We start from the raw sequence: 22,378 nt of genomic DNA, 5'->3' as shown, positions 1-22,378 counted from the left end.
CATCAGGACCAATTTCATGGCCATGGTTTTTGGCATGGTTTGTGCAGTGACAGTATGCTACTGCTGTTACTACATGCCAAGGCAATCATGTGAGAAGTGAAGGCATGCACAAAACTGTGCACATTGAGTTTCCGCATGCCCCTGCAAAAGACCCTGTCCACAGGGTTCTTAGCATGCTGTCACCCATCACATGACTGCCGCAACTTGTTGGTATATGAGTCATGCCTACTGTAACTGGGAACTGATCGTGACAATGGGAACTTAGTGGTGCTTTGAAAGGCTAAGACTTGATAACATGTTGCAACTGGTCATATAGTTTCTCTTTTTAAAATTCATACACATGGCCTAGTTGCATGAGCAGGGTAACTAACGTATGAGCAAAGAACTGGCCGAATGCTGTGTCAACCACTCCCATAAGAGGTGCTCACTTCCTGATAATGGATGTTGTAATATTTGCTGCTGCAATTTTTGTGAAATAAAGTGTGGAACAAACTTTACTTAACACTGTGCAGCTCCTACAAGTGATCTCAAAGCTAGTGTCTGTATCTAATTGGCATTCTTATCACTGTCACTCCAGATGTAATGAAAGAGAGTTGAAGGCCAATCTACGTATGATGCAGGAGATCTACACTCCCAACATTTCAGGGTTGTAGTCTTTTTCTTCTTTTTTACTTCAGGGACATCATCTCACCCCCCCACCCCACCCCACCCCACCCCACCCCCCATGCCCAGGGCTGCTTTTAATTAGACTGGAACAGTAACATGGGAGGGTTTATTTCTGTAATTTTATTTATTTATTTAAAATATTTCTTGGCCGCCTTTCAGAGCAGAAGCCCTCCCAAGGTGGCTTACAACAATAAAATAAATAAAATCAGTTAAAATATTAAAAGTGATAAAAACATAAAAACAATAAACTTTGTTTTACCCCTTTCAACCTGTGCTATTTTTTCCTGATCTAAATCAAACCCTTGTATCTGTTTGTCCTGCTAGGGGGGAAAATACAAGTAATTAAGTTTAAAAAGTTAGAGTGCTCTTATTCTTAATCAGCCTTTTCCAGACCTTCAACTGCATATCACATTTTTTTTTAAAGTGTGATTCACAGTCTAAACAAGAAAAATGGGTGGATTTACACAAATAATGACCTTATTATGTGAAGTCATATAGCAACTAGCAACCAAATTCACTATTTGGCAGCTAGCTGAAAATAAGCAACTAATCTTTATCAGTGTAGCCACTTGCGTGTTTCAAATGGAAGACTTTGGAAAGGATGATGTATGCAAAGATGATAGATGATATTCTGGGAAAGAATAACTCAGAACTGAAACCCCGAACAAACGTTAAAGCAAACACAAAATTACTTCTGAGCTGGGCTTAGTTATGAGATTAAATATAGTAGTTAACCATTAGTAATCATGAACAAGAACAATATATTTGTAGCTTCATGCGTTTTTTCAGGAATCTCCTATTTTCATAAGCAGATCAACTCACACAACATAGGACTATAAGGGGAAAGGCTTGCTATGAGAGGTGTGAATTCCCAGCATTTCTCAGCCCTAATGTCTCATTTTAGCACTCTGATGACTTGCTGGTTTAAGACCAATGTTAAGGCAATCTCACGTTGGCCGAAGAAGCTCCACAAACCCAGGAAACTGCAAGCTAAGGCTGGTGCCTTAACTGACGTGCTCTGTGATCAGCAATGATGTTTGTATTGCCACAATTCATGATTAAAGACTAATTATTCAGGCACGAAAGCTTTTGCCCAAATAAGTGTGTTAGTCTTTTAAGGTAACACTTGTACCTCTAACGTGTGGCAAACTGCGGCACCTTAAAGACAAATAACTTCATGGATACTGTTCGTGAAAGCTTATGCCAGAATAAATTTGCTAGTCTTTAAGGTGCCACAACGGCCCTTGTTGCCTTTAATTAATAAACGTGAGTAAGCCAACTGTCTGCGCTCAGCTATGCTCTCAGCTTCAATTTAAGCCAAGCGCAACAACACACCCCGAGGCAGAAGAGCCATCACGGGGAGGCGGGCGCGGGGGCCAAACCGGAGAAGCGGAGTTGTTGCAAGGACCTCTATCCTCATCCGCGCGATGGCGGAACGTAGAGTATGACATTACGCCGCGTCGCGGGCTAGGCAAGGTGAGCGCTTTGAGGGATGTCTGCCCAGGCGACCCCTCGAGTCGGCAAAAGAAGCTCGAGACAACGAACAGCTAGCTTAGAAGGCGGAGGACGACGGCGGCGCGGGTGAGCTAAAGGACGAGTCCCCCCGCCGCCCGGATAGCGGGAATGGCGGCCCGCGGGGAGGGACTGCTCACTCCGAGCCCACTGGGGGCGTGGAGAACGAGCGTGTCTTAACAGATCCTCGTGAGTCAGCCGGGCCCTTCCTGGACGGAGGCTTCCAGAGGCGCGAAGCGGCGCGGCAGGAGACAGCGCCATGAGCCCGGGGGGCGCCGGAGGGGCGCCGGCTCCCGCGCGGCAGCCCGGCCGCCGCCGGCCTCCCTCGCCATTTCCCTCGCCCCTGCTGCTTTTCCTGGGGCTGCTCGTCGTTTCCCGCTCTTCTTCAGCGGAAGAGAAGAAGCTGGGTAAGTACCGCCCTCGAGGGAGGCCGCCCGCGGGGTAGGGCTTGATTCGGCACGGCCGCGCTCCAGAAACGACTTTCCTCGCCAGAGGTTAGCCCTGGGGCAGGTGAGTACTAATAAAAGAAAGTGTCCCTGGCCATGTGGGGAATGCATGAGCACCCCCGGTCCGAGTAACCCCAGGTCAGAACACCCGCAGAACACGCTGTTACGTTGGAAGGGGAGCTTTTCTAGGTGGGGCGTAATCTCAACACGGAGCAGGGCCCCAGCGCCTTAAAAACGAATTCCTGTTTGGCCTCAGGATAACTAGCGTGTTTCCAGCTTATTCATTTTAACCTTGCGTGTACTACCTTTCAAGCAAGCATTTATGCTCAAGGATGGAAAAAACCCAACATTAAGGACATAAACATTTAAAACAGTTGAACGGTGCAGGTTTAACGATATGTTATCATTATCACCATTATTAATAGCTTGCTCCCTCTTGAGGAGGCTACCCTCTGTCATTTATTCTTCCTTATCCATTACATTTTTATCCTGCGCGTCCTCCAAGGGGCCCAGGGAAGCCTCCAGTTCATTTATCCTCACAACAAGCCTGCGTAGTAGGTTTCACAGAGTATGTGCGTGTGTGCGTGCACACGCCTGACCCCAAGTCAGCCAGGGAGCTTCACAGATGACGGGTTTGAACCCAGGTGTCCACTGCCCTAGTCTGACACACTATACACAACACAGTGCTGCACCACCACCTTCTTCTGCACAGTCATATAGTTCTTGTTAATTTAGCCAAAGTAATTCCCAATTCACACCAAAAATTGTTAACATGGGTTAGAACTAGAGTTGTGAGTGCCTGGGGAAGAACATTTTTAAAAAAGAGTAAATGCATTTCCCCCTAGCAATATTTTTTGAAAAATTTCAACGAAAAAAAACACCACACTTCCCCCCAAACATCCCCCCCCCGGGGGGGGGGTTTAGGCTCTTGGATCTCTAGCCAGAATCAGGGCTTCTCTACACAAGGCTAAAATCCTGCACCCTCACCAGGGCTTCCAGATACCTTGTGGGATTAAGATTGCCTGCTTTACATGTGCTTTTTTTGGGGGGGGGGAGTCTTTCTGGGCAAGTTCTATGTGTTTCATTATATTATATAGATGGCACTGTGACATAGCAGGATTCTGGCAATTTATCACACCTCAAAGCCAATACGATCTCTTATCACGTTTTCTGCATTGAGAATAATGCTGCTATAATGGCCAGAAAGCACAGGAAGAGCCCTGGAGGTTGACGACATTGTGTAACGGACTCACAAAAAACCACGAGTGAGTAATCACTACCGCGTACAATAAAAGCCTCATGTAGAAATGCCCTCAGCATTTGTAGCATATTTCTCACTGCTATTCTACAGACATTCTCAGTAAGTATCCAGGGATTCATACCTCAATATCCAGGCCCTCCTTGCTCATACTTCAGTTCACAGACATCCCTTTTCTATATCCCTTTGCTCTCTTCCCAGCTCCCTCACTGTCCTGTTTCCCTCACTGCTCAGGCAGGGCTGGTGAATCAGTGGCTGAAAATACAACACAGGGACAAGTAGAGCTAAAGCACACCAAGTCAGATCGTGTGTAACAATAGCAAGCTAGACAGTACAGATTATGCAAAAAGGCAATAGAGCAAGGTCTGCAGGCAAGATAACAGACTCATGCTAGAATCAAACATAAGTGTTTTTAGCAGCTTCTACTATCTTCTACTGGGCCTTTTATCATGGAGCTGACAGAGCCCCACCCAAGCCCCAGCTGTAGTTGTTCATGTGGATTGCAGAGAGTCCTCCTCATGAGGAGCCACTTTCCTCCCAAGTAGGCCTTTGCTGCAACCTGACACTTTATGGAAGTTCTCTGAGTTGGGCTTGCCTCCTCTGGCACTGGCACTCCCTGGGACTTGGGGGGCGCTCAGCTTTTTCTGCCCCTTCATGGATCACTGCCTTGTTGTGGCGAAGGGGCTTGCGTAACTCAATGAAGCCATAAGCTATGCCGTGAAGGGCCACCCAAGAGGGACAGGTCATGGCAGAGAGTTCTGACAAAATGTGGTCCACTGGAGAAGGAAATGGCAACCCACTCCAGTATTCTTGCCAAGAAAACCCCATGGAATGTATCACAAGGCTAAAAGAGATGACGCCGGAAGATGAGCCCCTCAGGTCGGAAGGTGTCCAATATGCTACTGGGGAAGAGCAGAGGGTATTTCCAAGTAGCGCCAGAAAGAGTGAATTGGCTGGGCCAAAGCCGAAAGGACACTCAGCTGTGGATGTGTCTGGTGGTGAAAAGAAAATCCGATGCTGTAAAGAACAATATTGTTTAGGAACCTGGAATGTCAGATCAATGAATCAAGCTAAGCTGGAGGTGGTCAAACATGAGATGGCAAGATTGAACATCGACATCTTGGGAATCAGCGAACTAAAATGGACAGGCATGGGCGAATTTAATTCAGGTGACCATCATATCTACTACTGTGGGCAAGAATCCCTTAGAAGAAATGGAGTAGCACTCATAGTCAACAAAAGGGTGGGAAAAGCAGTACTGGGGTACAATCTTAAAAATGATAGAATGATCTCAGTACGAATCCAAGGCAAACCATTCAACATCACAGTAATTCAAGTCTATGCCCCAACCACTGAGGCCGAAGAAGCTGAGGTTGATGGGTTCTATGAAGACCTACAACACCTTCTAGAACTAACACCAAAAAAAGATGTCCTCTTCATCATAGGGGATTGGAATGCTAAAGTAGGAAGTCAAGAAATCACCGGGATAACAGGCAGGCATGGCCTTGGTGTACAAAATGAAGCAGGACAAAAGCTAATAGAGTTTTGCCAAGAGAACACGCTGATCATAGCAAACACTCTTTTCCAACAGCACAAGAGGCGACTCTACACATGGACATCACCAGATGGTCAATATCGAAATCAGATTGATTATGTCCTTTGCAGCCAAAGATGGAGAAGCTCCATACAGTCAGTAAAAACAAGACCTGGAGCTGACTGTGGCTCAGATCATGAGCTGCTTCTTGCAAAATTTCGGCTTAAATTGAAGGACGTCGGGAAAACCACTAAACCGTTCAGGTATGACCTAAATCATATCCCTGATGAATATACAGTGGAGGTGAGGAATAGATTTCAGGGATTAGACCTGATAGACAGAGTGCCTGAGGAACTATGGACGGAGGTCCGTAACATTGTTCAGGAGGCAGCAATGAAATCCATCCCGAAGAAAAAGAAATGCAAGAAAGCCAAGTGGCTGTCTGATGAGGCTTTACAAGTAGCTGAGGAAAGAAGGGAAGCGAAAAGCAAGGGAGAAAGGGGAAGATATACCCAACTGAATGCAGAGTTCCAGAGAATAGCAAGGAGAGACAAGAAGGCCTTCTTCAATGAACAATGCAAAGAAATCGAGGAAAACAACAGAATGGGAAAGACTAGAGATCTCTTCAAGAAAATTGGAGATCTCAAGGGAACGTTTTATGCAAAGACGGGCATGATAAAGGACAAAGAAGGCAGGGACCTAACAGAAGCAGATGAGATTAAGAAGAGGTGGCAAGAATACACAGAAGAACTATACAGGAAAGATCTGAATGTCCCTGATAGCCATGATAGTGCGGTCACTGAACTTGAGCCGGACATCCTAGAGAGTGAAGTCAAGTGGGCCTTAGGAAGCATTAGTAACAACAAAGCTAGCGGAGATGACAGTATTCCAGCCGAGCTATTTAAAATCCTAAAAGATGATGCTGTTAAAGTGCTGCATTCAATATGCCAACAAATCTGGAACACTCAACAGTGGCCACAAGACTGGAAAAGGTCAGTTTACATTCCAATTCCAAAGAAGGGCAACGCCAAAGAGTGTTCAAACTACCGCACAATTGCGCTCATTTCACATGCCAGCGAGGTGATGCTCAAAATCCTACAAGCTAGGCTTCAGCAGTATGCGAACCGAGAACTACCGGAAGTACAAGCTGGGTTTAGAAGAGGCAGAGGAACTAGAGATCAAATCGCCAACATTCGCTGGATCATGGAGAAAGCAAGAGAATTCCAGAAAAACGTCTATTTCTGCTTCATTGACTAGGCTAAAGCCTTTGATTGTGTGGATCACAACAAACTGTGGCAAATTCTTAAAGTGATGGGAGTACCAGACCACCTTACCTGTCTCCTGAGAAACCTGTACGAGGGTCAAGAAGCAACAGTCAGAACCAGACATGGAACAAGCGATTGGTTCAAAATTGGGAAAGGAGTACGACAAGGCTGCATATTGTCACCCTGCTTATTTAACTTATATGCAGAGTACATCATGAGAAATGCCGGGTTGGATGAATCACAGGTCGGAATGAAGATTGCCGGGAGAATTATCAACAACCTCCGATATGCAGACGATACCACCCTAATGGCAGAAAGCGAAGAGGATCTCAAGAGCCTCTTGTTGAGGGTGAAAGAGGAGAGTGCAAAAGCTGGTTTGAAACTCAACATTAAAAAAACTAAGATCATGGCATCTGGCCCCATCACTTCCTGGCATATAGAAGGGGAAGAAATGGAAGCAGTGACAGATTTTACTTTCTTGGGTTCCAAGATCACCGCAGACGGTGACTGTCGCCATGAAATTAAAAGACGCCTGCTCCTTGGGAGGAAAGCTATGGCCAACCTAGACAGCATAGTAAGAAGCAGAGACATCACCTTGCCGACAAAGGTCCGTCTAATCAAAGCTATGGTTTTCCCAGTAGTAATGTATGGCTGTGAGAGCTGGACTATAAGGAAGGCTGAGCACCGAAGAATTGATGCTTTCGAACTGTGGTGCTGGAGAAGACTCTTACGAGTCCCCTGGACTGCAAGGAGGTCAAATCAGTCCACCCTAAAGGAAATCAACCCTGACTGCTCATTGGAAGGACAGATAATGAAGCTGAAGCTCCAATATTTTGGCCACCTAATGCGAAGAGAAAACTCCCTGGAAAAGACCCTGATGCTGGGAAAGACTGAAGGCAAAAGGAGAAGGGGACGGGAGAGGATGAGATGGCTAGATAGCATCACGGATGCAATGAATATGAACTTGAGCACGCTCCGGGAGAGAGCGCAGGACAGGAAGGCCTGGCGTGCTATGGTCCATGGGGTCATGAAGAGTCGGACACGACTGAACGACTGAACAACAACAACAGCTTTTTCTGAGGCAGACCCTCCCTCTTTCTGGGCAGCTGGGACCTCAGCAGGCTCTTCCCTGGGCTCAGGTCCCTGTCCCAGGGTCTGGGCATCATCCTCCATTGGGGCCCTAACTCTTCCTTCTTGGAGGAGTCTACTGATGGGGGCATGACACTGACAGGAAGCTTAATGGATTTCACTATGTATTGGTAGACCAGATCTGACACTCCTTAATGTACTGAAGCACTGTTCTTAAGCCAAGCACTCCATACTCCTATTTTATACTAAACTCACTGAACTCTTGGGACCTTGCTCAGTATTAATGCTCACTCTTCGTGCTGTTCTGTTAGGGTCAGCACATCTTAAAATATCTGACAGAAGTTGTGCACCATTAACAGCTTTGTAACAGGCAGAAATACAGTAGATTTTCTGGCACAGAAATGTGGTGATGGAAGCTGCACCTTTTGAATTTCTGCCTGTTTAAGGTCCAGGGCTCCTGGGAATGTAAAGTGGCACTGTTGTGTTCCTGGGTTTTGAAAATGTATCCCTTGGTGCTCTTTTGCTGTCTTACTGTACTATAATTGTGCATTACAGTAGGTATTTATTTCATGCAGGTATTTATTTATTTATTTAATATATGTTAATAGCAAATAAATAATGCATCTTTTCAATTTACCTTTTAAATTATGTAGTTATTTTAATGTTTTACTGTTTTAAATGTTCTTTTTTATTGTGTTAAGTTTTTATTGTCTTAAATTGGTGTATACCATCTTGATGGCTTTTTAGCAAATAAGGTGGTACACAAATGTTAATAATAAATAAGGGAGCAATCCTATGGCCCCTAGACAATGTATGGGGGGGCCTTAGGATGTTTGGAGTCCCCCCTCCGAGGCTGGAAAACTGTGCTGTGACCTCAGAAGGGGGAGGTCGGAGATTCGACCCACTGACCCCTTGCAGCTGGCATGGAAAGAACTGTGTTGACTGCTCTCAAGTTGGAAACTCAACTTCAGAGAGGGGAAAAGGGGGCATTTTGGTGGGTAGGGAGGGGAGGCGAGGGGAGGGGAGGAGACCAGAGAGGCCTGGATATGAGCTATCCAGCCTCCTCCTCCTCTCCCCCTCCAAAGCCCCACAGCTAGATGGGCAAAAAAGCTTGTCTAGCGAAAAATGCAGGGTGGGAGGACACGGAGGCCTCTGCTGCTCCTCCTGCCCTGCATAGGATGATCATAAGCCTCCGGGTTCGGGGGTGTACGATCATCAAGGGCACAGGCGATAGGATAGATAAAATTCACTTCAGATCAAAAAATTATATCCAGTGTTTTCTTTTAAAAGTATCTGAATATTATTCTCCTTCGAATTTGATTCTCTCTTTCCCATGCCACCTCTTCCTATCCTATGCTTCAAAATCCAGCCTGGTTCCCCCCCTCCCGCCCAGTTATTGCTGTTCATCATTATTACCAGCTAAAAGTTTATCAGGGTTGATGGTCAGGGCAGTGATGAAGAGTTCCAGTCCTTTCCCCATCCCACCATACACTCCTCAAGTACAACACTTTCCTATTTCCCATAGGGATGAATGATAGCAACTTATTTATATGGGAGAAAGTAAAGGACTGAATACGCTCAAAGACACCAGAGGCTAAACTTGTCAAATATTCCTCATAATCTCAGTATCTGGAGCGAGAAGGAAGTTCTTGACCCCTTCCTAATTGCGCCCCAAATTGCAGCATTTTTACTTTATCCCATAGAACTCAGTGGGAGTTATTAGGAACTAAGGGCACAATCCGATCGGAACAGCCGGCTGCCTTCGAACTCGGAGGCGACTGCCTATCCAATGCAGGGCAGGAGAAGTGTGGAGGAGATCGCCCCTCCGTGCTTCAGCTGCCCTGTATTCACGGCTAGATAGCGGATTTCGGCCATTTAGCTGTGGGAAGGCAGAGCGGGGGGAGGGACGCTGCTGGCCAACACATAGGAAGCGTCAGAACGGCACTTCTGCCACCCCCAGCACGCCCCCAGAAACGCCCCGTTTTCGCTGCTCCGTGCTCTTCTTCAGAGCACGGGGCCATTCTGTGCTGTCTATGAGGCAACGTGGGAGGGGGTGGAGGTCAGTTCTCAGGGAACCGCCCTATCCTCTGGCCATCTAGCCACTGACCAGTGGCCATAGGATTGTGCCCTAAGCCGTGTAACTCTGCAGGGTTGTGCTTATTGGGTCATGCCAGAATACAGTGTTGAGATAGTGGGATGGCATATTGGAAACTGGCATTTATAATATACTTTATTATTATTTATTATTAGTAATATATACTTTATTATTATTTATTCAGCTTATTAGTAATTGTTCTATAGAAATCCTATACTCCAAGCAACTTACAAAAATACAAAACAAACCAGGGCAGCAATAAGAATAAAAAAAAATCCTCTAAAACAGGGGTCCCCAACCCCCGGGCCGTGGACCGGTACCAGGCCGTGGCCTGTTAGGGACCAGGCTGCAGCAAGGGTGTGGGAACCCCCCTTTCCTTGGGTCCGTGGGGGGGAGGCAATCCCCCCCCCCTGAATCCTTGCCAGCCCTGGCCGGCTCCGCTGCAAGTCCACGGAGCAGCCAGCCGGCTCTGGTCGCTGGCAGACTTCTGGCCGCTGGGATGGAAATGGCATCCGCGCGGACGCCATTTGTGTCCCAGCGGCCGGAAGTCCGCCAGCGGCCGGAGCCGGCCAGCAGCTCTGCGGACTCGGAGCAGAGCCAGCCGGGTGTGTGTGGACCGCCTCCCCCCCCACAGACCCAAGGTATGGGCGTTCCCACACCCCTGCTGCAGCCCGGTCCCATCCCGCCCCAGTCCGTGGGAAAAATTTTTTCCACGGGACCGGTCCCTGGGCCCAAAAAGGTTGGGAACCGCTGCTCTAAAACCTTAAAACATGAGAACAGTTTTAAAAGAAGATGCTACTTGCTTTTCTGTGAGAAAACGTGGGTTGTGATAAAAATAGGAGGAACCAAAAGATTAATAATCTGATGTAGAAAATTCATATCTCATTTTTTTTATTGCGATGGTGAAAAACACTGGTAAACTGAATAAATATAGGGCACAATCCTAAGCATGTTTAGGCAGAAGAAAGTCCTACCATTCCTACCATGTTGTAGGATGTATTTATTTTTGTCTAAACATGCATAGGCTTGCGCCCTTAGATGTAAAAAGAGCCAGTTCTTGCGTTTTATGACTGCACACCCCAGAACAATCTACGTTGCTTGTTGGCAAACCTGGGGCAGGGCCTGTTGTGGGGTTTCTTCTCTGCAAGCCTTATAGCGACAAGTGGGACTGGTGCTCTTCTTGTCAGATGCCATTCAGGAGGGCTATCGCAGGTTTGTGTCCAGACAGTATCAACTATTGTCACTTACGACACTGTCAGGGCCAAACTAGATGTCTTTGCATTTGATATACATGTGTTTTTTTTTAAAAGACAAATAGCAGCCATGTGGGGGAGAAAATTATCAGGATTATCTCTTGATGGTGTGGAGGGGGAATTTAAGCCTTTCCTCCCCTGCTGTAGCTCTGAGGAAAATTGCTCCTCTGAAGCAGCTATTTTATTGGGCAGTAAACTCTAACTGGCACCAAGGCATTCTGAAAGTTAACGAAATAATTCTAGGATAACTCAGATGACTGAATTGGGTGCTTTTGTCTCTAGCTTACTCAGCCGGAAAGCTGGCAACAGCAGAGTGCCAGAGGAGCAGGTAGGAGTGTAGGACTGAGTGCAACAACCAAGCTGCAGGCCCTCCTGCTCCTGAACAGGTATGCCACAACCGCTCATTGATATTGGCACAGGCCGGCCGGCCATCCATGCTCTATTTCAGGCCTCCCTGTCTATTTCTGGCTTCCTGAGGGAATTCCTACGGCTATTGTTTGTACCCTTTCCCCAGTGCATTGTGGAAACGGGCCCATCTAGGCATGCCAGCTCGGGTTGGAGATGAGAGAATGCTTGTGTCAGTAAATCTGCCTTGGTCCTAAGCTCCCTGTATTCAGAACTCACAATAGCCCTATTCAGTTCTGTTTCAGACACTAAATGTCTGAGATGGAGCATGTTAACTCACCCCCTCCCATCACCCTGTATATGTGCCAGGGTGACTTTCTGAAAGGTGACTTTCCCTATCCCTGGAAAATCAGAGCTCCAAATCATGTGGAGAGCCCCCACCAGACAGAGGAAGCTCTTTCCTTCAGTAAGTCTCCTTCCATGTGTAGAGGGCGATGGAGGTGGGAAAGGCTAATGTGTTCCTCCTCATGTGTTTAGTGCTCCCAGAAACAAAATGCCTGAATAGGACTGCTGTGTCTACTAGTCCTTGCTATGCTCCATGGACTCTCTTGAGTGTGATTCATTGGGAGAGTGAAAACTTCCTGAATGCTAGCTGTCAGGTGCATTGCAACCCTAATTTATAGTGCTTTATTTTTATAGATGCCACAAGCAACTTACTTTCTGATGTGTGTGCCTCTTGCCATGCTAATGCCACTTGCCAGAAACGAGACGGCAAAGATACCTGTATCTGTAATTATGGATTTGTGGGTAATGGGAGGACTTTCTGTCAAGGTAAGTGAACTTTTACAAACCAATATGCGATTTGTGGTAACTTGACAAAAGTATGCCTTGAATAATACTGTAACGTGTAGTCTCTGCCCCAAATGCTATTAGTTGTTTATTATCATAATGCATAGGCCTAGCGGTCCAGATGTCATGTCTCCAGTTTTCTTAACCTTAAGTAAAATAAAACAGGAGTAGGCCACAGACTTGTGGGCTTGCACATTTCAGTCATCACCAGGCATGCTGTTGCTCACGAGGAACTACTCAGACATGCTTCAAACATTAGGGCTGAGTCCTTGCTTACTAGGGGCTGCTCTCTGTCCTCATCGCTTGAAGGGAGCAAAAGGATCTTCCCCCCTTGCATGGCCAGCTGTGTACTAATTGATTGCACCACAATCCAGGCCCCACTCTGAGAGCCAATTGGCTGCACTGGATGCTTTCTGTGGTGTAGCCTTGGATGAGACCCGAGAGGGAACCATTTCCTCTGGTCTGCTCCTAGGCTATAAATAAGAGGCCTGGCCCAGGGCTTCATCATTGCCATTGTAGACAGTTGCTCGTGAAAAACTGCTCAGGCATGCTTCAAATATAACTTTATTGAACAAACTGCAAAGTAATAAGTCCAAGCTTACAAAGTTCATTTCCTTTCCCTTGTAGTGCTAATGTCCTCTGCAAGGATTTATTTCTCTTAAAGCAGGGGTGTCAAACCTCTTTCAGCCTGGGGGTCAAATTCAATTCTGGAGAAGCGCTGGAATTCCAGTGGTGGGTGGGGCCAAAGGCAAAAGAGGGTGGGGCCAAAAATACCAGCATATTTTAGGTTAAAGCTCTTACTGCCAGTAACTAAGCCTTAGAAGAGACATTTCAACCTTTTAGAATAGAGAAAACACTGCAAAAGCTGGGAAACCACAAAACAATTGGTGGTTGGGGGAAAGGGGTGGGGCCAGGGGAAGGTGATGTGGCCCTCTAGGAACCCCTGAGGGCAGCATTGGGACCCCAGATGGGCTATATTTGGCCTGAGAGTCAGTGCTCTAGTCTTAAAGTAAAAGGCACACTTACTCAAACATACATCTATACCTAGGATATTATAATATGATGGGGCAGGTTTTGTGGTGTGCAAAAGCTTTCTCCACAGCCCTGACACTCTAGGTGGTCTCATCTTCACAGATAGGGACCCTATGATTTCTCTGTGAACTTAATGAATTTTCTATATAATATTTTAAAATGTTATTTATTACAGTTTTATTGCATCCTTCTTCCTGGGAACTCACAGTGGGGCTGCATGGTATCCCTCCCCAACGTATTTATCATAGCAACTGTGAGAAATAGATTAGGCCCAGGGGTCACCAACTTTTTTAGGTCACTGAGCACATTTGGAATTTTGAGAGCGTTTGTAGGTTGTTGCTACAAACCAGAAGTGGCTTGCGTACGCTGCACACAGCTGGAAATCATGGGTTAGTTAACCCATGGTTTTACAGTGTGATGTGTGAACTCTTGGATAGAGTTAAAAACAACAGCTTCTGGCAATTAAAATCTCCTTTTAATTATTTTTTTAAACGGTAGAAAATAATATTGGTGGAGAATAATATTGATACTTTTTATTGAGTTGTGTTTGTTTAACCATTGTCATATGTTTTGAATATATTTTTAGATAAAGACGAATGCATGTTTGGGACAAGCAAAATTTGTGGAGAGCATACTTCATGCCATAATACACATGGAAGCTTTTATTGCGTTTGCCTTGAAGGCTTCCAGGCTTCCAGTAGAAACAAGATATTTATTCCCAATGATGGCACAAATTGTAGAGGTAAGTACAGCAAATGTAAGGCATTAGCATTTTTTGGCTGGTTTCTTTAACATTCTTTTTAAAAAGCATATGATACAGTCACTTTTGGTTTTCAGCTATGGGCTGTTCCTCATTTTAATGCACATACTTTGTGCTATTTGAGCATGGTGCGTCCATGGCTAAATCATTGCTTTTCATAGCAAGAAACCAGGAAGCAGAAATTGAGAAGGAAAACTGCAAAAGCACTGCAATGTGGACACGTGCAGTGGTGAGTGATTATGATGTACCCATGGCCAAACAGCATGTGCATGGCAGATGTAGAAGTTTTGCCCAGTCCTTTCTGGTCTAAATCTGATGCTGTATATAATGCCCTTCCTCAAATCCCTTTGCTGGCTTACTTTAACTCTCCCCTATGAGTTTGCCCCATCCACATCTCTTGACATGTTTCTGCCCATGACTTTTCCTTCTTCAACTCTTCTACCTTCAGCCATCCAAAAGTCTCCTGCTCCCTTATATAGCCCCTCCTGTTCTCCCTTGCTGCCTCCTTTTGCTTGGAACATCCTCCTCAAACACTGTCGTGGTGCCACCTCTCGCTTTTTAAATTTCACTTCTTCCATTGTCTTAGTCCTCATTTCCAGCTGAAACGAAGTAGATACTCATCCTCACTTTCACTTGCCTCTCCCTTCCCTTCCTTGTTGTCTCCCCCACTATTGTAAGCTCCCTGAGGGAGAGGCCTTTCTTTTTCATGTACATTACTCTGCGAAGTGCTGTGTACATTGATGGTAGCAGGGGGGATTGATTTTAATCAAGGCAATTTAAATCAAGAAAAAAAGGTAATTTAAAATCACTGATTTAAATCAAGTTTCCCTTTGAAACTTTTTCTTATATTTCCTGAACAATAGTGAAAATCTGACCACTAAGCCATATTTATTTACGCTGTTTCATTCTTACAAGCAGGTTTTGCTTGTATATATTTGGCATGCTCTCCTTTTTTACCTGTAGAGGAAGTATCTTTAAAATATTCCCACATAGGGTCACTCTTATGACCAGCACCCATGACACTTTGAGGTTAATGGTACAATTCTATACATATCTCTTCAGAAATAAGTTCCATTTCTTTAAGTGGGGTAAATAGGTATAGGACTGCAGTCTTAGTGTTAGTATGAGAATATTAGAAAATGCACACTGGACAATTTGTCTTCTCTTTTTCTTTCCATTGTTCATCTGCTTCACTCTATCTTGGCCCAGCCTTGGCCTCCGTAAAACAAAGTAGTAAACAAAAATGAAATGCCCATGACTGATAGGTCAAAGCAAGGTTTGTTAGTTACTGGGCAGGAAAAAAAATCCAATTTAAATGTTAAAAAATCATTTTTTTAAAAAAAAGTGTCAATTTTTATCCCCCCTGCTATATTGTCTTTCTGTCTCAACTAACTCCTCTGCCTTGCTTGGCTCAACCCCACAACCACAGAACTAATCCTATGTCTATCCTGTGTCTTTGCACATGTGACTTTAGTCAGGGAAACTGAAAGCCCAAGTTTCAAAAAGAAATTGCTGGTAGTTTCATGAGATGAAAACCTGAAGTGAATGCCTTTGTTTGACTGGTAGGCAACTTCATTTTTATGAAACTCTCAGTGTAGGTTTAGCATGTTTATGATGTGACTTAATTGTAACTGTTATTTTTTAAGTGAGAGAAATTTCATACTTTATGATTTTAAAAAAAGATTTAAGTGAACAAAGTCCAATTTTAAATTTCCAAAATCTGTTTGGGGGTTTGGGGATTTAAAAAATCATCTATTTTTATCTACCCTGGGTGGCATTATATAAGTTATAGGTAATAATAACAACCACTGTGGCGTGCTTGCTCTATCCCACCATCATCTTCATAATATTTCTATGAGTCCTCATAAAATAATTTCATGAATGTATTGTGCTTTCTAGATATTAATGAGTGTGAAGTCTCAGACATCTGTGGCCTTGGAGGACGATGTGTGAATACTGCTGGAAGCTATGAATGCTACTGCGTCGAAGGATACCGACTAGAAAATGGAACTGAGCCATTTCATTCAGTTACAGAGAAGATTTCATGCAAAGGTGAGAGCTTGTAGTTTAAGGAGAAAAAAGAGTAAGAGAGCAATCCTCTGGCCCCTAGACAGGGTCTTTGGGGAGATAGGATTTTTCGGATTCCTGGATCAAAGGCCAAAAACAGTGCTCCGACCTCAGACCCAGGAGTCTGAGCTCCCCTCCCCCTTGCAGCTGGCGTGGAGAGAACCGTGCTGGCTGCCTCTACGAGTTCGCAACTATGAGCTCGGAGAGGAAGGAAAGGGGGAAGTTCTGTGGGTGGGGACAGGAAGCAAGTGGGGTGGCTGGCTTATGGAGAATTCTCCAGCCACCCCAGCTTCCTTCTCTCCCGCTCTGCAGAGCCCCAGCTAGATGAGCAAAATTGCCCATCTAGCAAAAATGTAGGACAAGAGGTGTGCAGAGGTGACAATTGCCTCTGTGCTCCTCCCGCCCTGCATAGGATGCCCATCAACCTCCAAGTTCAGAGGCTGATGGGCATCTGGATAGCACTGAGCCCTCAGTCTTCAGCACTTTAATGTATAAGGAATACCGTGCAGGGGTATTTTACTGAGTTGTTCATTAAGTAGTGAACTTGGGTTCCATTGTTCTAAAATGGCATTGGGATGATTGACAGGCATTTGGGCATTTGGCACCTATTTTAAACATTTTATTCCCAGGTTGAATCCCTGGTATCTGCACTTTAAAGGATGTCAGGCAGCAAGACTTGGGCATGAGACCCTGAAGAGCAGCTACCAGTGAAAGTAGATAACATTGGGCTAGATAGGTTATGTAATGGTGATAGCATGCTTTCATGTGGAGCAGGAGGTATACAGGTTTTGTTGTGGGAGGAAGGCAGGATGGGAGCACATGATTTGCATGCAGTATAACACTCCATATATCAGGAAGGCATACTTTGTCTTCCAATGATGTCTCTGATTTGAAGCTCCAATTTTGGGTTCTGTTCCGAGAAAATCAGTATCTTTTCTGTTCCTCATGGTGTGTTGGCAGGAACATTGGTGTCTAATGAGGAACATTGTCCTTGGAGTGTTGCCACTTGAGATGGCAAGTGGTTACAATTGCATGCATTTTCAAGCAGATCTGATCATAAGTAGCCCATCCTGCCAGTTTAAGCAGCAGGATGGAGACGTTCACAAGCTGATCCACTGGTGCAGAAAGAGATTGTTATGCTGCCTTTTGTTGCTTGCTGTGCCTCTTGTCATTTTATTCCTGTACTGATATTTGTGCATGCGTACGCTCAACATGCAAACAACACCACTGGACTACAGCAAGACTTATGAGGGACAGGGAAAAATAAAACCAAAATAAAATGAGATCGGGTGCAACTACAGCTTAGCTGTAGTATCATTATCCACCATGGCTTCGAATGCAGCAGGGGCTCAGATCTCTACTCAGAAATGAGACATTTCACAGTTTCACCCGCTTCACATGGCTGCTTCAGATTATTTTATTGTTTCTTCGTATTATATCCAGTTCTTTTTCCAAAGAGCCCAAAGTGGCTTACATATAGTCCCCAGGTAGTTTCTGATCCAGACATCTTACAGAACCAGACTTGTTTTATCTTCATCAGTAGAAATGTTTCTTGTATTTTCTGGCTATGTTACAGGAAGAGTAAAATAAATGCCTAAGAATAACACCTGACACTTTATATATAGTGCAGTTCAAGCACTTGATATACTTTTATCTTGATCCTTACAATAGTACTGTAATGTAGGCCTCCAGTATTAGTTTCCTTATAACCGTGAACATTTTAAACTGAAAAGTGCAATAGGAATTATTACCAATAACAACAACAACGCTCTGTGTGTTCAGAATGTTACCCATGTCTAGCTTAAAGGGTGTTCAAAATCTGAGATATTTTAAACATATATATTGGAAATCTATTTTTATTTGTAAATGTTAGTTATATTAGAACTTTCTGCTATTAGTCTCCTTGGAAAATCGAAGAGACTGTGAGCACAATCCTACACATGCTTATTCAGAAGTAAATCCCACCGTGTTCAGTGCAGCTTCCTCTCAGGTAGGCATGAATAAGATTTCAACTTACATGATTAGTGCCTTCCCTTGGGATGGAACTAAGCTGATGGTAAAACCTGATTACATGGTGTTATCAGTTTTGACCAGGTCATTAATATTTGTATTTAATACGCTACTGAAAATACTGCATTTTACTCTCTCAGGACACAATCCTATCTAGATAGGTGGCCGCCTTGGTCACAGCTCCCTCTTGAGTACTTGCAGGAAACCTGGGGTTTTCCTCTATATAACATGAGAAATTGGCCCTTAGGTTTTTTCCTCTAGGAATATTTCTTTGTCACTATAGTCACAGATTTTGCAGGGCTTTGCTTTTACATTTCCCCCACTCCCTCTTCTTTCCACTTTGCTGCAGTTGTGGATTGTGGGCCTCCACCTTCTCTTCCAAATGCATATTCAGCTCCTGGCAGCAAAACAGCTTATGGAACCAAAGTTGTTTATACTTGTCAGCCTAATTATGTCATTGAAAGTGGAAATTGGACTGCAGTCTGTAATTCCAGAGGGCAATGGGAAGGAGCTGATGTGGTGTGCAAAGGTAACAACTACAACAACATCAGCCTTTAAAAGCTGTACTGGTTACAGCATTTATTTCAGTGATAATGGTCACTTGTAGATGTTACATTAATTGCGGGCATATATGAAAGAGAATTAGCCTAATTTGGCCCTCCTGGGCATCCCAGACAGCTGTGCCCCCTTCCCCAGGTCCCACCCCTTTCCCCCAATCACAATTGTTTAGTGGTTTCTGGGCTTTGGTGCAGTTTTTTCCCCATTCTAAAAGGTTGAAATGCCTCTGTTAAGACTTTATTACTGGCAATAGGAGCTTTAAGCTACAATATGCCGGTGTTCTTGGCCTTGCCCTTCTCTCTTTGGCCCTGCCCACCTCTAGAATGCAACTCCCAAGAGCTTCTATGAAATGGAATTCAGCCCTAGGACAGTTAGAGGTTCAACACCCCTGGTGCAGGACTACTCAGTTCATTTCTGAATGAGTGTGTGGCAAACTCATAACCAACTCAGGAATTTGTGCCAGTGCAATACTGGCAGTAGATGATGTGTGACTGAGGATTTACTCAGTCAGTTGCCAGTATTTAAAGTTGCCAGTATTGAAAGGAAAAACAAAACATCCAAAAACATAGGGTATGTGTCTGATTAAAACACACAAAAATGTTATCAGTGAATTACTTGAAGAATCTTTGCTGTGGCTCGTGTCTTTAATTCTACTAATTAACTAGCTCAGCCTTCCCCAAACTGGTGCTCTCCAGATGTTTTGGATGACAACTCCCAATGTTCTTGACTTTTGGACTTGCTAACTGAGACTGATGGGTGTTGAAGTCCAAAACATCTGGAGGACACCAGGTTGGGAAAGGCTGAACTATCTAGTCTCAAAACTGGCAGAAAGGTGCAAGCCAGTTCATAACAGAAATGCTGTTTCATATTTCAAAGAGGACAGTTGTGCTTCTCTTTGTTTTCATATGCACATGAATCTGCTTAATCATAGCTTCACCCTACCTGGCTCAATATTGCTTCATATTTTTTTTCATCTGAAATCTTATCACTTTTTTCAGAAAGATGAAGGTGTTTGAAAAAGAGATTGCTACTTGTGATGTGTATACACTTATCCCACTTTCATGTCCAGTATAGAGGTTTTGTACTGATTTATTATTTTAAAAAGCACAGTCTGTTGACCAGAGGTGATAGTGCAACAAAAGCAATGAGTGTGAACACCATGTGAAGCAATGTCACTCTCAAACCATCTTCAGCCCTCCTTAAAAAAAGCCATGCTTTTAATTCAAAGATCCTTTGAATGCTCACCATGCAAAATCAGGAAATATTTTTTTAAAAGCTTTTATATACTGTCAGTCAGGGGGTTTGGTGATCTAGAAGTAGGTATACAATCTGTTTTGGATGGGGTTGTTCCCCACCTCCCAATATTCTTGGATAAGTGGGTGACAATAGTGTCCTTTTCCCATTTTTGGTTCACCTGCCAGCTGTACTCTTTCTGAAGCCAGACCTAGCCTCAGACATTTATGCCCTTGTCACTTCATTATTGTAATGCACTCTCAGAAGTATTTTCAAAGACAACCCCATGTAAATTTGTATCTGTCCAATATGCAGGTACCAGGGCTTTAACCAGATTTGGTGGATAGGATTGTTGTTGTTGTTCAGTCGTTCAGTCATGTCCGACTCTTCGTGACCCCATGGACCATAGCACGCCAGGCCTTCCTGTCCTGCGCTCTCTCCCGGAGTGTGCTCAAGTTCATACTCATTGCATCGGTGATGCTATCTAGCCATCTCATCCTCTCCCGTCCCCTTCTCCTTTTGCCTTCAGTCTTTCCCAGCATCAGGGTCTTTTCCAGAGAGTTTTCTCTTCGCATTAGGTGGCCAAAATATTTCAGCTTCAGCTTCAGTATCTGTCCTTCCAATGAGCAGTCAGGGTTGATTTCCTTTAGGATGGACTGATTTGACCTCCTTGCAGTCCAGGGGACTCGTAAGGGTCTTCTCCAGCACCACAGTTCGAAAGCATCAATTCTTCGGCGCTCAGCCTTCCTTATAGTCCAGCTCTCACAGCCATACATTACTACTGGGAAAACCATAGCTTTGATTAGACGGACCTTTGTCGGCAAAGTGATGTCTCTGCTTCTTACTATGCTGTCTAGGTTGGCCATAGCTTTCCTCCCAAGGAGCAAGCGTCTTTTAATTTCATGGCTACAGTCACCGTCTGCGGTGATCTTGGAGCCCAAGAAAGTAAAATCTGTCACTGCTTCCATTTCTTCCCCTTCTATATGCCAGGAAGTGATGGGGCCAGATGCCATGATCTTAGTTTTTTTAATGTTGAGTTTCAAACCAGCTTTTGCGCTCTCCACTTTCACCCTTAACAAGAGGCTCTTGAGATCCTCTTCGCTTTCTGCCATTAGGGTGGTATCGTCTGCATATCGGAGGTTGTTGATAATTCTCCCGGCAATCTTAATTCCGACCTGTGATTCATCCAACCCGGCGTTTCTCATGATGTACTCTGCATATAAGTTAAATAAGCAGGGTGACAATATGCAGCCTTGTCGTACTCCTTTCCCAATTTTGAACCACTCGGTTGTTCCATGTCTGGTTCTTACTGTTGCTTCTTGACCCTCGTACAGGTTTCTCAGGAGACAGGTAAGGTGGTCTGGTACTCCCATCACTTTAAGAATTTGCCACAGTTTGTTGTGATCCATACAATCAAAGGCTTTAGCATAGTCAATGAAGCAGAAAGAGACGTTTTTCTGGAATTCTCTTGCTTTCTCCATGATCCAGCGAACGTTGGCGATTTGATCTCTAGTTCCTCTGCCTCTTCGAAACCCAGCTTGTACTTCCAGTAGTTCTCGGTTTGCATACTGCTGAAGCCTAGCTTGTATGATTTTGAGCATCACCTTGCTGGCATGTGAAATGAGCGCAATTGTGCGGTAGTTTGAACACTCTTTGGCGTTGCCCTTCCTTGGAATTGGAATGTAAACTTGTGGCCACTGTTGAGTGTTCCAGATTTGTTGGCATATTGAGTGCAGCACTTTAACAGCATCATCTTTTAGGATTTTAAATAGCTCAACTGGAATGCTGTCATCTCCGCTAGCTTTGTTGTTACTAATGCTTCCTAAGGCCCACTTGACTTCACTCTCGAGGATGTCCGGCTCAAGTTCAGTGACTGCACTATCATGGCTATCAGGGACATTCAGATCTTTCCTGTATAGTTCTTCTGTGTACTCTTGCCACCTCTTCTTAATCTCCTCTGCTTCTGTTAGGTCCCTGCCTTCTTTGTCCTTGATCATGCCCGTCTTTGCACAAAACGTTCCCTTGAGATCTCCAATTTTCTTGAAGAGATCTCTAGTCTTTCCCATTCTGTTGTTTTCCTCGATTTCTTTACATTGTTCATTTAAGAAGGCCTTCTTGTCTCTCCTTGCTATTCTCTGGAACTCTGCATTTAGTTGAATATATCTTCCCCTTTCTCCCTTGCTTTTCGCTTCCCTTCTTTCTTCAGCTACTTGTAAAGCCTCATCAGACAGCCACTTGGCTTTCTTGCATTTTTTTCTTTGGGATGGATTTCGTTGCTGCCTCCTGAACAATGTTACGGACCTCCGTCCATAGTTCCTCAGGCACTCTGTCTATCAGGTCTAATCCCTGAAATCTATTCGTCCCCTCCACTGTATATTCATCAGGGATATGATTTAGGTCATACCG

The 22,378-nt window shown here is 44.6% G+C and overlaps 1 protein-coding gene across 22 annotated transcripts in view; it reads left to right on the top strand.

Annotated features, from left to right (window-relative positions):
* Positions 1 to 2,369: 2,369 nt before the first annotated feature.
* SUSD1 (sushi domain containing 1) overlaps positions 2,370 to 22,378 on the top strand; it is an 81,887-nt gene continuing 61,878 nt past the window's right edge. For 12 of the 22 annotated variants that reach the window (XR_014787819.1, XR_014787820.1, XM_084834702.1 and 9 more), the window contains exons 1-5: positions 2,370 to 2,585; positions 12,163 to 12,294; positions 13,931 to 14,086; positions 16,004 to 16,156; positions 18,531 to 18,710. Coding sequence is in view for 20 of the 22 variants with exons in the window: in XM_084834702.1 (XP_084690828.1) it covers positions 2,438 to 2,585; positions 12,163 to 12,294; positions 13,931 to 14,086; positions 16,004 to 16,156; positions 18,531 to 18,710 (769 nt within the window). In the remaining 2 variants the exon portion in view is untranslated. The other 10 variants (XM_084834708.1, XM_084834703.1, XM_084834701.1 and 7 more) reach the window with 3 other exon arrangements.

The sequence above is a fragment of the Heloderma suspectum genome, chromosome 2 (assembly GCF_057233095.1).
Source record: "Heloderma suspectum isolate Gila_16-S chromosome 2, 16-S_ref, whole genome shotgun sequence".
NCBI lineage: Eukaryota > Metazoa > Chordata > Lepidosauria > Squamata > Helodermatidae > Heloderma > Heloderma suspectum.
Note: the sequence above shows the minus strand (reverse complement) of the source record. Positions and strands in the feature narration are given on the sequence as shown.